The 16,546-nt window shown below is 46.2% G+C and overlaps 1 protein-coding gene across 10 annotated transcripts in view; it reads right to left on the bottom strand.

Moving 5' to 3' along the window:
• Positions 1-11,722: 11,722 nt before the first annotated feature.
• UPK1B (uroplakin 1B) overlaps positions 11,723-16,546 on the bottom strand; it is a 34,531-nt gene continuing 29,707 nt past the window's right edge. For 6 of the 10 annotated variants that reach the window (XM_081065893.1, XM_081065895.1, XM_081065894.1 and 3 more), the window contains 2 exons: positions 16,446-16,529; positions 11,733-12,651 (listed from right to left, as the gene is read on the bottom strand). In XM_081065893.1, coding sequence (XP_080922019.1) covers positions 12,601-12,651; positions 16,446-16,529 — 135 coding nt within the window. In that variant the 3' untranslated portion in view covers positions 11,733-12,600. Of the gene's footprint in view, positions 12,652-16,445; positions 16,530-16,546 lie in introns of all 10 variants that reach the window. The other 4 variants (XM_081065898.1, XM_081065899.1, XM_081065897.1 and 1 more) reach the window with 2 other exon arrangements.

Genomic DNA, 16,546 nt, shown 5'->3' with positions numbered 1-16,546 from the left:
TGGTTATAGGACAGGAAGGGGTGGAGCCTAAAGCTTAGAAAGCCTTTCCTTTGGAAGGAAGGTGGGACCATGAGGTGGACTTGAGTAGTGGCAGTGATTTGGCAGAGAAGCCACCACACTGCCGAGCTTCCTGGGGAGGGTGCAGGGACATGGGAGGATAATCTAAGGAAGATAATAGGAGACGGATACTGAGTCAGAACAGAAAGATAAGTATTTTGTTGGCCTAGGTAAATGGACACAATGTAGATGTGGGTGTTCTTAAGCAAGTATTACACAAGTGTGCCTCAGGGTCTCTCAATCTATTATTATATGACACTTTAATTGTTGAACTTTAACATGAATGAGTGCCGGGCAAAAAGTGTAAATAATATCCTTCCTAAACAGGGAGAGGGAGGGAAGATTGGGGGCTCCCAAGAAAGACAGCAGTCACCACCCAAGTGAGGAAGGAGAATTCCAAAGTGTTAAGTGGGAGATGACATTGTACCTCGGCTCTTCTTGAAGGAAAGACTTCAATCAAGAGACAGAATTTTGTGCAGAATAAACAGCAGAAGTTTATTAGTAAAAGAAAGTACACTCCGAGATAGGGAGCAGGCTGATCCAAGAGAGGGAAACAGCCTTGCCTTAATATTGCATGAAGGTTTTTATTTCTATGGGTAGAATTGCCTCCCCCTCTTCCTTCTCTTATCTCTCTTTCTCCACCTGAGGTGCCTAGTCTTCCCTTTTCTGGTATTCAACAATGCATTTCTTTGATTTTGGGGCATGTGTAAACACACCCCTTTGATTTAGAGGCATGTGTAAACACATCCCTTAGGGGTACGTGTAAACCTGGAATCCTGTTGGGCTAGTAAGGTATTGGTGGTTCTGACAAACAGGATGTGTTCCTCTCTTTTCTGACTTTTAACAACAAATCGCTTTGATTTAGATGTGTGCAAACCTGGAGTCCTACTGGGTAGCTGCAAGTGGTCTTGACCCAAGTAGGAGCTGCAGCAAGGGGCTATTACGTTGGTGCAAAAGTAATTGCGGTTTTTGCAATTTTATATATATATTTTATTTTTTTAGGTTTTTTTTGTTATTGGGGAAGGGGAACAGGACTTTATTGGGGAACAGTGTGTACTTCCAGGACTTTTTTCCAAGTCAAGTTGTCGTCCTTCCAATCTTAGTTGTGGAGGGTGCCGTTCAGCTTGAAGTTGTTGTCCTTTCAGTCTTAGTTGTGGAGGGCGCAGCTTAGCTCCAGGTCCAGTTGCCGTTGCTAGTTGCAGGGGGCACAGCCCACCATCCCTTGGGGGAGTAGAACCGGCAACCTTGTGGTTGAGAGCCCACGCTCCAACCAACTGCGCCATCCGGGAGGCAGCTCAGCTCAAGGTGCCGTGTTCAATCTTAGTTGTAGGGGGCGCTGCCCACCATCCCTTGCGGGATTCGAGGAGTTGAACCGGCAACCTTGTGGTTGAGAGCCCACTGGCCCATGTGGGAATCAAACCGGCGGCTTTCGGAGTTAGGAGCATGGAGCTCTAACCGTCTGAGTCACCGGGCCCGCCCTGCAATTATATTTTTAACCTTTAAAAACGCAATTACTTTTGCAACAACCTAATAACCAGGGCTAAGTTTCTCCTTCTGCTCATTTCTATCTACCTGTCCTATCAAAAGGAAAATGCATTTTAAAGGCAGGAACTTGACCTAGGTTTGGTCTGGTTTAACTTGAACTGAACTGAAGTGATAGCTGTATTTTTTTTTCTCTCTCTTGATCTAGCACAGAAAGAATGCTGGTTTTTGTATTTCTCCCCCTCTTGCTCTTCTCTCTTTTCTGCAGAATCTTTTGGTAGTCTTCTGTTCCAATTTTCTTAATTATAATCATATACAGACTGAACTATGTAATAGCTAATAGCTTATGCCAGGGTCCCTGATCATTGTTGGGAGGGTAAAGGAAGAGAACAATGTGTACAAGGAATTTGAAGATCCATATTTGAGAAAATTTCTCATTCAATGGAAACAAAATACAGTTAGTACCATGTGGAAACTTCCTGTGTATTTTCAGCTATTAAGGCATCTGCGTTTTAAAAAATGTTAGTCATCACTGTACTATGCCTATTACTCTTCTTCAGGTAATTCTTTCAACCAAGATAATGTACAAGTCATGTAAATGACTCATCAGGTGGAAGATAATTGTTTAAGACCTTTATTTCCCCACTGTGCACTGGGACGTGAAATTTGTGGCTGGTTGGACGCATGTGGCTGCCTGCTTGGTCTTTGCTGCCATCCTTCTGCTTTCCTGTCATAGCCAGGGAGGCGAGTGGGTCTCCAAGGAACTGAGCTTTCCCCTAATTCCTGACTTGGGTATTTCTCATTGTCAATGGCCATAAAGAGGCCAAGCTTTTTGAGTACTGTAGATATGCCTCCCATAATTGCTAAGGATTGTATGGGTGCAGTCTGTTTGGACATCACAAATTCTTAGCATAAAGACTGTGCCCCTTAAAAGTTTTTTATTGCTTTTTTCTCATACTACCACTCACATTTATAGCCCTTTACAATTTGCAATGTTTTTACACACATTTTATTGATCCTGTTGACTCTTGAGATAAGTAGGGTAGATGAAGAAATGGAATTTCCAAATAGGTGGGGGGCTTGCCAGAAGTCCCATAGCTAGTAAGTGACTCAGGGTGCAGACTCAGGTCTTCTGACTTTAAGACTGTTATACTATGATGCCTTTATCTGGGCTTCTCTCATTCTTTGAGAGGTTGTGTTCTTGAATCTATATCCGTGCCTCTGTTCCTAGAGAATTTTAATATCTTCTGGGCCCTAAAGAGTATGTTCCACTCTCATTTGGTCTCTTTGAACTTTTTTCCAGCCTCCCTCCCTGGTTTTTCTGCCATTAGCACCTTCACTTTGACTCAAGCTCTTATCAGAGCTTGGGGACACCAAAATGCTCTTGGGAGAGATGAGACATTTTCTGCCAGACTCAAAACCTCCACTTTCCCCAAGTCCTATACATATACAGTCCCTGTCAAAAACCATTAACATGTCCCACAAGATGGAGAGGATTCACATACATTTCATAATTTATGCGAACCACATTCCAATTATCTTTTAAAAATTCTATTCCTGAGTACCTTATATATTTAAGTTATTGCCTCCTTGGTTGGTTTTAAGTACCTTGAAGACCATATTATAGCTGCTGAGAGGTCTCAAAAGTATTCACAAAAATGTTGCTGAGGGGCCCCATTCACAGGATGAACACCTCTACAGACAGAGGATCCATTGTTCCATTGACAATTGCTGAAGTTGAAAACTCAAATAAAATTGATATTTGTGTACATGTGTGGGGTGTGTGTGTATGTAATTTTGGGCTTTGGGAGAGAGGTTGGTGAAGGTGGGGCATAACAATAATTGAATGCTTGCTTCCTACTAGTCAATTTCCCTGTGTTTTTTATTTTACCTTTCCAATAGCCCTGTAGGTATATACGTATACCGCAAAGGGAAAACAGATTCAAATTAAGTAACTTCCCAAGGTTCGTAAGAGGAAGAGATATGATTTGAACTCAGGTCTCTCTTGACTCCAACATCTTCCATTGTGCCCCCCCACCCCCTTCCCCCACCACAGACTATCACATTGTCAGGAGATTATGAGATTTCTCTGTGAGGGTAGCATGGGCAAACATCTAATTTGTAGCTAGGATTCTAGAAATAATAAACAGAACTTGAGATGTATCCATTAAAATGCCTTATTTTGGTGACCCTAGGACATTCTTCCACTATCGAGTAGGAATTTTGTTGAAAAGCTATTACTCATAGCTGTTGTTTGAGAGCCAGTTAATTTGCAGGAGTACATTTTGTCATTAAGCTTATTGCAATAAATTGAAGCAAGATGACATTAGCTGGCATGTTCCCCAGGATTATGGGCCAAGCAGAGTTCTTCAGACCAGATTTATGGTATTGAGATAGAAAAACCACGGGCAGTCATGGACATGGCCATGGTGGAGGAGATTAAGGCGAAGACCATAACAAAGCCTGAGGAAATAACTTTAATAGCTAACAAAATAGATTCAAGCTGCAGAGCCCGCCAAAACTATCAGCTCAGGTGTAGTGGGGAAGGGCCAATCAGCTTGGAGTTAACAATTTCAAACTGCAGAGAACATGCGCAGTCTGAAGAGATAAGGTAATAGCCCCTTGTCAATCACAGGTGTCAATCAAGTGGTCCCACACCTGGAAAGGAACAGCCCATCCCAGACAAAACCCCCAGGCCCCGGCAATCCACACACTCCCACTCTTGAGCCATGCCTTTGCTCAGGGCCCACTCCAAACCCTTTGTGTGTGCTTTCTCTTCTAATAATGGCCCTTGAGCCACTCTCCACTGCTCAGGTCTGCGGGTCAGCTTCTACCTCTTTGAAGTTTGAAGTGTACTTTTTCTTCTAATAAACTGTTTTTTCACTACTTTACCTTGGTATCTCGTTCAATTCTTTGCTCGAGATGCTCGAGATGCTAAGAACCTGGGTATCGTACCAAGAAGGGCCCACCCTCTAGTAACAGTATGACTTCCTGTTGGTATATCTCTTCCAGGTTGTTAGTCATTCTAATGCACTGTTTGCATGTCTTACTGAATTCTCCCAATCATGTGTGAGGATAGACATTAGGGCTCAGTTTCCAAAGCAGTTTCTGAGAGGCGAAGTGACTTGCCAAAGTCATGCAGAACTGGGATTTGAAGCCAGGTATTTCACTCTAAAGCACCTGTTCTTAACTACTTCATGATAACAGACAACAAATACACAAAGAGAGGTAATAGGATGGGCAGTTATTTGGAGAGCTTCATGCCCTTCAACCAAAGACCCCTAGGAACACATCTGCGATAAATAAATTGAGATTATGACTCACTGCAGTGAATGAGAATACACCATGGGGAACCATGAGGTGTCTCAAGAAAAGGGAATTAGAAAGAACCTATCACAGCATTTGCGTTTGGGTTGGGTCATTTTGGGCTCTATATGGGATATTGTCAGAAAGCCGGGATGATTCTATGACTGCATCTCAATACGTCTTATCTAGAGGGAGGGACTAGCAGGCAGAGAGCTACAATAGGTAAACACAAGTAGCCACTCATTTTAGACAAGAAAATGTGTGTTTGGTATTTTGTGGTGGTGCTGTGACCTTGTTTTTGTCTGTGCTGAGACAGAATTATGAAGTGGGCTTCTCTGAGGACAGAGCCCCAGAGAGCAGTTTCCAGGCTCTCGGCCTCACGTGGAAAGGTGCTGGCTCTGGTAGTAGATGGCCATCAGCTGTGGCCCTTGAGCCATTGGCCACTAATATAACTGCAGCGGCTGCGTTAGGGAGTGGAGTCGAGTGAATTCGAGGAGAGTTGGTCGGTTGGCAGAAAGCAGACAGCAGGTCGCACGTCTTGTGAATCCAGCCTCCAGTGAGACTATAGCGGTATGACTCCCCTACCTATGTCGCCATGGGTGTTCCTTTTTGGCCTAGCCATGTCCTGCGTTCTTATGTGGGGAGCGGGACCAGAGGCCCCGCAGGCCGCCCCGCACGACACCTTGCTTTGTCTCATTTTACCTTGGTCACAGAGTAACCTTATCTGAGATTGGTATTGTATGAGATTATTTATGTCTAATAGCCTAACAGCATGGCCTAGTTAGGCTTCTATATGTCAGGGGCAGATCGTGTTTCTTTTTCAAGAGGAGCGCAGGGTAGAGGCACAGGGCATGAAGTTACCATTTCTCCTTAAATCTAGGATTTGGCTATTCGTTTCCTTCGAAAGTGTGTGTGTGTGTGTGTGTTTGGGAGTTGGTTGGGGCTGGTGGGAGAGTTGGTTGGAGAAGGGTCTGGGAACCATGAATTTCTCAGGAATGCTACCTTTTTCCAAGGTGCTTTTGGATCTCCTCATTGGATGTGGCCACTTGAGTCTTATAACAAAAATATCACCCATGAAAGCAAACACAATAGCTCACAACTAACCTCCTCTGGGTTTCTTCTTTGATTTAGTCTCATGTATAGGATGTGATAAGAATCTGTGTGAGGTTAAACAGGAAGAGAAACTAGAGGAAATACTAGATGTAGAGAAAGAAAGGAAATTGCTCAGTCAACAGAAATGAGAAACTGGCTCACTTTCCTATTCCTCACCCACAGCCCAGCATGTCAATCAGATTGGTTGGGGGTGGGGATGGGGAAGAGAGGAGATAAGATTTTCAAATTCAGGTGATTATTATTATTCCTCTTTTCTTTGTGAGTATCTAGAAAGTACCTGATCTGTCACTTAGAATAGAAGCAGTTCCTATTTATTCCAGCTGATGTAGAAAAGAAGCTACAGATCTGATAATACGAGCTGTGGGCTTTCTACCATTCAGTGTAAATATCCCACCAGGATCCTGAGCAGCAACCTGCAGAGGAAACAGCCAAAGAGAGTGCCTGATGACCCATCAGGTGTTGCAATCAGGTAAAACCTACCCCAGAGTTAGTCTGATGAATTTCTAGTGTTACATAATAATTGTTCTTTGCCCACCTACTAAGTAGGTGGACAGACTGTTGGAGAAGTGGGAACATGGCTTTGTCTGAATGTCTCTCAAGCCCAGCAAGCTAGCAGCAAGCACGCTCTCCTGCTCCCCTTCTCCTCCCCAGGCTGGTGAGGCTGGAGGCGCTTCGGTGAGGCTGGGTCTGGGCCTCACTCTGAACTGTGGCTTGCCTCATTGTGAGCCGCCCTTCCAATCTCAGAAGCCAGAAGGAAGAGGGGGGAAGGCTGGGCTTCCAGCGAAGGTGGAGTGGTATGGAATCAGGAACTGGGCAGAGCAGAAACTGCCCTGAGGTTCAACTGAGGGCCTTGTAGCTGGAAGCACAAGAGTCCTGAGTGGCTGGACTCTGCAGGGGATTCCTCAGGGCTGTGTCTGTCTCAGCTGAAAAGTGTGTCCTCCCCCAGTGTTGGGCCCCTGGACATAGTACCTGTGTTCAGGGCCTTATTTGGTTTTGGAACAAGCAGAGCTTGTCCACACATACAGTGTAACTTGTATCTTCTATGAAGGATGACGCTGAGGCTCGAGATAGGAAGCTAGCTGGAGGGGTAGGGACAGCTGCAAACTGAAAATTCATTCTCTTTCTAGTTACTTCTTGGTAGAGAAGGCAGGTGGTAAGATTTAAGGAGCAGCAGGTGGGCCATCTTGCCCTACAACAGCTCTTTTCTGCTCCTATTTCTCCCTAGGATTTCACCAACCAAAGATCAATTTCAGTTGTCAAGGAAAAACCTGCAGAGAAGATTCAGAGGGTGGGGACTGTGAGTCAGTCCTTGGTATGAGATAGTTTTCAAAAAAGCTTTCCTGTAACCTAGTTGAGATCAAATCACAAGGAGAATGGAATTTTGTATGCGGAATGAATTTGGGAGCTCAAAGCCCTGGAAGGGAAGGCAGGAGTGGTTTTGCTCAGCCCGTGGAGGGCATGAGGGCACAGGAAAACCTAATTAGCAGTGAAGGAAAAAGGCGCCAGAACACAGAGTATGTGAGTATGGAAAAGAACACAGAGACTATGGATAGGAGGAGGCATTTCAAAGCTTTGCCCAGAGTAAGTTCCTTCCCTCTCCTCTCCTCTTGTAAAAGATTCCCCTCCTGGGAATCAGGGATCAGGCTGTTACCCAGGCTTTATCCCCAGGTGCATGGCAGAGTGTGGGGACAGAGCAGTGTCCAGGCTCTCGGCCTCACGTGGAAAGGTGCTGGCTCAGGTAGTAGATGGCCATCAGCTGTAACCAGTGAGCCATTGGCCACTAATATAACTGCCGTGGCTACCCTAGCAGAAAATGGGGGCTAGCAAGAAGATGGTGGCTGGCAAGAGTGGATTGCAGTTAGCACGGAGGAGTGTGGCGGAGTGTGGATTGTGGATTCTGTGGCTCCTGCCTCCTGTGTCTCCAACCCAGCCTCCAGTGAGATTACAGTGGTATGACTCCCCTACCTATGGCTCCATGGGGGTTCCTTTTTGGCCTCACCATGTCCTGTGTTCTTATGTGGGGAGCAGGAACTGAGACTCCGCAGGAAGCCTGATACCCCGTGTGACACATGGCGCAGCGAGCAGGGTACGGTGCCAAAAGTACGGCCAAAGCTCTCCGAAGGGCAGTGGAGCAGTTTGTGCGTATGAACACTCAGTCTCAGGAAGACCAGGAGGAGCAGCTGCTGGAGAGCTGGACCCCCGCGGAGGGGTGGAAAGATGTGGATGGTTCCCCAAGGAGCACAGGCCAGAGAAAGCGAAGGTCTTTGCTGCCTTGTGGGCTGGGAAGAGCTTGCTGAGGCAGCCCGGATGCAGGACTTGTAGTCCCAGGAGGAATTGCTTGCTGAGTCCTTCGTGGAAGTTGAGGGTGAGGTCAAGGTCGTCCTTCACCCCCAGGACAGCCCTGGCGAATGACGATGGACTATGGGGAATTGCCTTCTATCCCTAATTTAATGGACAGCTTGACTGTTTGCTTGGGAACATACCACCATGTAGTGGAACTGGTGAATGTTTGCTTTTGTGCCTTGACCAGACACCATCAAGAATATGTAAGCAGCTTGACTGTGAGTCACTGTTGTTCCAGCATGGTACTCTGAGAGTCCCAGGAGAGTGCAGGTGCCCTGTGAGGCCCTGGCTGTGCCCAGGAAGTCTGGCTGTGCCCAGAAGTACTGGTGGTGCCCTGAGAGGCCTGGCTGTGCCCAGGAAGTCTGGCTGTGCCCAGAAGTACTGGTGGTGCCCTGAGAGGCCTGGCTGTGCCCAGGGAGACTGGTAGTACCCTAAAAAGCTCAGGAAGTCTGGCTGTGCCCAGCGAGAGTGGCGGTGCCCTGAGAGGCCCTGGCTGAGCCCAGAGATCTTGGCTGTGTCCAGGATATTGCATTCACCTCCAGGCTCCTCGCACAGGGCCCCTCACGGAAGACGTTTGTTGAGTAACTTGTGAGGCGAGACCCTGTAGGGGTGGAGTGTGGGGACAGAACCAGGAGTGCAGTTTCCAGGCTCTCAGTCTCACATGGAAAGGTGCTGGCTCAGGTAGTAGATGGCCATCAGCTGTGGCTAGTTGGCTGTCAGCTGTAACCAGTGAGCCATTGGCCACTAATATAACTGCCATGGCTACGCTAGCAGAAAATGGGGGCTAGCAAGAAGATGGTGGCTGGCAAGCGCGCTGTCACGCAGGGGACCCTGCTCGCTGCGCCATTTGTCGTGCAGGGTCTCAGCTCCCACTCCCCACCCAAGAACGCAGGACACGGTAAGGCCAAAAAGGAACACCCATGGAGCCATAAGTAGGGGAGTCAAACCAATATATTCTCGCTGGCGGCTGGGCTGGAGACACAGGAAGCAAGATCTACATAATCTGCCTAACAGCAGTCCGTGCTCGCCAGCCACCATCTTCTTGCTAGCCCCCATTCCTTTCCTGCTAGCATAGCCACAGCCGTTATATTAGTGGCCAATGGCTTACGGGTTACAGCTGACGGCCAACTAGCCACAGCTGCTGGCATCTGATCACAGTTGATGGCCATTTACTACCCGAGCCAGCACCTTTCTATGTGAGGCCGAGAGCCTGGAAACTGTTTTTTGGGGGCTTTGTCCCCACACTCCACCCCTACAGGGTCTCGCCTCACAATCTACGCGACAAGCGTCTTCTGCGAGGGGCCCTGTGCAAGGAGCCTGGAGGTGAATGCACTATCCCGAACACAGCCAGGCTCTCTGGGCACAGCCAGGGTTTCTCAGGGCACCACCAGTACTTCTGGGCACAGCCAGACATCCTGGGCTTCTTAGGGTACCACCTGTCTCCCCGGGCACAGCCAGGTTTTCTCAGGGCACCACCACAGTACTTCTGGGCACAGCCAGACTTCCTGGGCTTCTTAGGGTACCACCAGTCTCCCCGGGCACAGCCAGAGTTTCTCAGGGCACTGCCACTCTCTCTGGACACAGCCAGACTTCCTGGACACAGCCAGGGCCTCTCAGGGCACTGCCACTCTCTCTGGACACAGCCAGACTTCCTGGACACAGCCAGGGCTCACAGGGCACTGCCACTCTCTCTGGGCACAGCCAGACTTCCTGGACTCAGCCAGGGCTCACAGGGCACTGCCACTCTCTGGACACAGCCAGACTTCCTGGACACAGCCAGGGCCTCTCAGGGCACTGCCACTCTCTCTCTGGGCCTCTCGGGGTACTGTGCTGGAACAACAGCGGCTCACATCAAGGTGCTTACATATTATCAATGGCGGCCAGTCAAGACACAAAAGCAAACATCCTCGCCAGTCCCACTACATGGTGGTACGTTCCCAAACAGTCAAGCATCCATTAAATCAGGGATGGAAGGCAATTCCCCATAGTCCATAGTCATTCGCCAGGGCTGTCCTGGGGGTGAGGGAAGACCTTGACCTCACCCTCATGTCCGAAGGAGAACTCAGCATGCATTTCCTCCTGGGACAAGGCCCGCATCCAGGCTGCCTCAGCAAGCAGTTCCCAGCCCACAGGGCAGCAACAACCTTCGCTTTCTCCGCTTTCTCCGGCCTCTGCTGGTTGGGGAACCATCCACATCTTTCCACCCCTCCACGGGGATCGAGCTCTTGGCAGCTGCTCCTCCTGGTCTTCCTCAGACTGAGCTTTCATACGCACAAACTGCTCCACTGCCCTTTGGAAAGCTTTGGCTGGCACCGTATCCTGCCGACTACGCCAAGTGTCACGCGGGGGACCCTGCTCGCTGCGCCATTTGTCGTGCAGGGTCTCAGCTCCCACTCCCCACCCAAGAACGCAGGACACGGTAAGGCCAAAAAGGAACACCCATGGAGCCATAAGTAGGGGAGTCAAACCAATATATTCTCGCTGGCGGCTGGGCTGGAGACACAGGAAGCAAGATCTACATAATCTGCCTAACAGCAGTCCGTGCTCGCCAGCCACCATCTTCTTGCTAGCCCCCATTCCTTTCCTGCTAGCATAGCCACAGCCGTTATATTAGTGGCCAATGGCTTACGGGTTACAGCTGACGGCCAACTAGCCACAGCTGCTGGCATCTGATCACAGTTGATGGCCATTTACTACCCGAGCCAGCACCTTTCTATGTGAGGCCGAGAGCCTGGAAACTGTTTTTTGGGGGCTTTGTCCCCACACGCGCATTGCAGTTAGCATGGAGGAATGTGGCGGAGTGTGGATTGTGGATTCTGTGGCTCCTGCCTCCTGTGTCTCCAACCCAGCCTCCAGTGAGACTACAGTGGTATGACTCCCCTACCTATGGCTTCATGGATGTTCCTTTTTGGCCTCATCATATCCTGCGTTCTTATGTGGGGAGCGGGAGCTGAGACCCCGCAGGCCGCCCCTCATGACACAGAGGCCCCCTGCTTCTCTCCTGTCCCAAGGCTCAGCCTCACTCATAGGAACCTGGTTGGGAATGTGGGATGGGTACTCCCTGTGACTGAGTCAGCTGGGAGTGGGACCCTGAAGTGATGGCTATGTTTTCTTCATAGGAGACACAGTTCGGTAGCTGGGGTCAGAGATGCTTCCATTGTTTCCAAGGGCAGGAGGAGAAGGATTTGAGGAGCAGCAACTCCATCACCACCTCTGGGCTTAAGTGTAGCAGGAGCAAAAAGTAAAAGTAAACATAGAAGTTCCAACCACTTACCTGTACAGCAGGGCTACTGGTGTCCATCAGGAAACCACACCCTGTTGCACTTTCATCTCTTAAACCTGAATTCCCATGAACTCAATAAGCTCTTCTGTTGAAAACCCCACTTTGTTAGACTCATATATGACCAATTAGGACACTGGTAAAAACAAAAGAAAGTGAACATATTAAAAGTCTTCTTTATAAGAGTAAACAAATGTCGGGTTACAATAACTTCCTTCAGGACCACAGGTGGAAACAGCTCAGAAGAGAAATATTTTGACAGCAAACAGAAGCCACCAAAAATCACCCATTTAATAGCTCGCTTGTTTCTCCCCTGCTTGAAAGGTGTTTCCAGTTGAGACTGGTAAATAGATAACAGGCCTCTACTTTTTCCCCAAAAGTCCACATACTTTTAATTAATGAAAGATTGAGGTTATTAAACACATATTGCTCTATAATGTCCAAGAGGAAATGTCACTCATTGTTAACTCAAGATCATATATTGTTCTGGAGAATAAAATGATCCCAAGGTGATATTAAAAGAATCACCTGAGTCTTCGTAGATGGAAGCCACCAGAGAACAAAAGGCAAAAGATGTATTTCAGCACCTTTTCCTTAGTTCTCTCACCTGGCAATACTGAGATGACTGAAAGCCTTTGAAGATCTTTTAGAAAGTCCCGAGAAATACAGGCAGGTTTGCTGTCCAAATATAAACTTGGCTGTCTGTGATAGCACAGGTCGCTGTGAATGTTTTTATGCCCCCAAATTAAAAATAAACAGGTACAAGAGTAGTTATTATATAACTTCCAAATTCTCCTTTTCCGACAGTCTATAAAAATGTTGCAGAATCGTAGACCTAGTAGTGGAGAGAATTTCAGGAGCCCGAGAGCCTAAAGGAACTCAATACCAGCTGACTCGGCAACTTGAGTGAGAATGCAGGTGTACCTGTGGGGCACACATGTGGAATATTAGGAGAGAGCAGGTCCAACACCAAATCCAGAATCCCTGGGGGAAGGTGGTACTAAGGTGACACTGAATTCTTAATATTCAATTCTGCTCCAGTAGAACATGGTACCCAGGAGAACCCAAAACTGAAATACAAAGGGAAAAATAAAACAAAGAAAAATTAATAAGGAATTGTTTTAGAAACATCTCATACTTGGGGGAAAAAAAATCATGTTAGGTTCATTCAGGTTTCGATGACACTGGCTATTTAAGGGCAATCTTGCCTTTAAGTAGCATCAGTTAATCTAGTTTCCTGGGAGAAATTCTTTATTCCCATCAGGGCTTATGACCCTCTAGTGGATTCCTACTTCTAGCGTGTACCATTTTGGAATATGAGTTTCTGGCTTCTAGTATGAACCTCTCTTCCCAGGGCACTCTCTCTTTTTCCAAAAATGCTTGTGACCTGGAACATTTGTCCCCAAAGAATTTAAGATATTTGCTTCAGGCAAGGGATTAGAATTATCTAGGTTCTGTTGCAGACCTATCACTCACTGTCTGTATCTATAAAGTAATGATAATAACATCTTTTTCACCTGTCCCAGAGTTAGAAGATTGAACTGGGTAATGAAAGAATAATAATAATAGTGTCTAGTGTTTATTGATAACATACTATACATCTGGCACTATTCTAAGTGCTACACTTATAACTCAGGTTAATGCTTCCAAAACCCTATGGACAAACTGAGGCACAGAGAAGATAAGTAACTTCCCAAGGTCATAGAACTAGTAGGTGGTAAAGCTTGGGTTCAAATCTAGGCAGTCGTCTTCAGAGTTCATCTGATTAACCACTGCAGGATAGCCCGCTGTGAGCAATAAAGAACTGGATATGCCCAAGAACCCTTCTTAAGCACAATTCTCAAGAATGTTATTGAATTTCTCTATTCCATGTCAGATGGGAGTCTGGCTACCTACCTAGCTACTGTTGTGGGATTTAACCTTAAAAGTATTTGACACGATGGCTTGTCCATAGCAGGCCTCCAATATATCCAGTTCCCTTCCCTATTTTGAATTTCAAGGGGACTTACCAGATCCGGAGTCTAGTCCATTTGATGCTTGTAGGGATATCAAATGTTCAACTGGTCTAGAATTCTAAAATCCTCAAAAGCCTTTAAACATTATGCAATAGCTAGCATAGCACAACAGAAACTTCACAGCTATCATTTTTCATGCATTCAACAAGTTTTCAAGCACTTACTATGTGCTCTGCTAGGCCCTGGAAACACAAAGGGCAGCTGGTTGCTTTGGGCAGAGATAAAACATCACAGAGGAGTGGTTCCCAGCTAGAGGTATGTGCAGGGTATGGTGGGAGTTTCTAAGAAGGTGGATTAAGGGATCATAGGAGTCCTCTCGAAGAAGTTGATTTTCCTTTCCTTCTTTCTTCACTCAGTTTCCCACCCCAAACCCAAGGTTTCTTAAAGTGTTATGCACAGACACCTGATGAATGATGTCAAGAGTATTTACATAACAATATGAGGGTTTTATTTGCCCTTTTCACATTTGCACTGATGGCGCAAAGGCAGTGGAAGGTAAAACTGCTGTCATTTTAGCAAGATTCAAGGCAGAGACACTAAGCTATATCAGTAGTCATAATCTTCACTGCTATGGAATTGAAGTAAAAAAAAAGCCAGTTTTACTGGAGATTGTCCTTGATGAGGCAGTAGAATCATGAATTTTCTTAAATGTTCACCTTTGAGTACATATCTTTTTACTATTCTGTATGATAGAAAGGAAGTATGCATGAAGCAGTTTCGTGGTATACGGAAATATGATGGTTATCTTGAGGTAAAGCACTTGGGTGATTGAATTATACACAGAACTAGTCTTTTTTTTTAAATGAAACACCATTTTTACTTGAAAAAAATGACTAACAGACGAGTTCTGGTTGTTCAGAATTGGGTGTTTGGCAGACATTTTCTGGAAAATTTACAAAGTAGTCTGTCACTTCAAGGAAAACAACTGACAGTATTTGTTGCCAATGGTAAATTTGAGCTTTTAAGGAAAAATCATAAAACTTGTATTTGTCACCACGAGCTTGATAGCATCCAATGCTTAAGGTCTTTTCCAAATCGGCAGTATCAATGAATGTAATTTCTTGGTATTGCATAAAGAAATTGGCTAACATTTGGAAGATCTGCATAACACAGTGAACCAATGTTTTCCCAAATAACGAATGCATGATGCTATAGAATCATGAGTGGGTAAAAGATTTATGCCAAGTGCAAGACAAACCAGTGTAACATATTGTAATGTAACAGAGTCTGAATAGGTCATTGACCTAGTTTCACATTCCATATTGCAACTAGCCCTCTTAAGAATACGACTTGTCAAGTTTTGTGTGGTATAAAAGAAGAATATTAACTCATCTTTAGATAAGTCTATTAAAACATTCCGATTTTTTTCAACTACATGTCTCTGTGAAGATGGATTTTCTTCAAATTCTTCAACCTAAGCAACTTAGTACAACAGATTAAAATAAATCTGAGAATCCAGTTGTCATCTATTAAGCAACACATTGAAGAAGCTTTTAAAAATGTAAAACAGTGCCATTTTTCTCACTATTTTTTTTGAAAACAGTCACTATTTTCCCTCAAAAATATATTGTTAATGCTAACATGTCATTGGTTTATTATTATTTTTAAATGAATTAATGAGTATTTAAAAACATTCTGTGTTGATTTCTAATAGGGTAATTATCAATAGCTATAGCCCCCACAGACAAAAGCTTTTTTGGAGTCCTCAATTTTTGAGAGACGAAAGGGGTCCTGAAACCAAATGCTTCCTTAATGTGATGGCTCTCAAGCCTGACAGCAAATTAGAATCATCTGGAAAATTAAAAAAAAAAAAAAAAAAGGGCCGGCCAGGTGAATCAGGCAGTTAGAGCTCCATGCTCCTAACTCCGAAGGCTGCCGGTTCGATTCCCACATGGGCCAGTGGGCTCTCAACCACAAGGTTGCCAGTTCAATATCTCGAGTCTCGCAAGGGATGGTGGGCAGCGCCCCCTGAAACTAAGATTGAACACGGCACCTTGAGCTAAGCTGCCGCTGAGCTCCTGGATGGGTCAGTTGGTTGGAGCAACTCCTCTCAACCACAAGGTTGCCGGTTCGACTCCCACAAGGGATGGTGGACTGCGCCCCCTGCAACTAGCAACGGCAACTGGACCTGGAGCTGAGCTGCGCCCTCCACAACTAAGACTGAAAGGACAGTAAGTTGAAGCTGAACAGCATCCTCCACAACTAAGATTGAAAGGACAACAATTTGACTTGGAAAAAAAAAGTCCTGGAAGTACACACTGTTCCCCTTCCCCAATAAAATATTAAAAAAAAAAAAAAAAAAAAGTCCTGCCCTTAGATCAACTGAATCAGAATCTCGGAGGTTGGGATCCAGGCATGCTTTCTTTTCTCAAGCTGTCCCAGGAGGTTTTATTTCACAGCCAGGCCTGGGAACACTCTACCCTCTTGCTGGTGTGCATCCAATAACGTGGGCAGTAGGACAGGTGGCAGAGGCAGCTATTTGGGAGGAGCTGGGCAGATGAATGTCCAGCAGGAGTCGTCTAGATAGATAGCAGTCTTTGATATCTCACTATAATTAATTAATGGGATTTGGAGAGCTGGAGGAGCAGGCAAGTGCATCCCAGTCACCCAGAAGAAGGAAGGTCTGGTTAGCAGGGCACATCCTTTCCCGGGTAGAGGAAGGTAACTCCCCATCTCCCAGGAGAATCAGCCACTGTTCTTGCTCAGGTGCCAGCAGCTTCCTGAGTAGCCTGCAGGTTTGGTATTTTGTTTCCAGACAGTCTAGTGTGGTTGAGCTAACAGAGGCAATCGCAAAGTCTCTCCATATCATTGTCCTCTCAGAAAGAAGACGTGGGCCAGGAAATACTCACAGTCCAGCAGAGAATGGCAAATCCAAACCAGGCAACTCCCCAGGCATGTCGGTTCATAGGTCCAGAGATCAGTTCATAGCAGCCCTGGAGAAGAGGGCAGT

Source organism: Rhinolophus hipposideros, assembly GCF_964194185.1.
Source record: "Rhinolophus hipposideros genome assembly, chromosome: 2".
Taxonomy (NCBI): domain Eukaryota; kingdom Metazoa; phylum Chordata; class Mammalia; order Chiroptera; family Rhinolophidae; genus Rhinolophus; species Rhinolophus hipposideros.
Note: the sequence above shows the minus strand (reverse complement) of the source record. Positions and strands in the feature narration are given on the sequence as shown.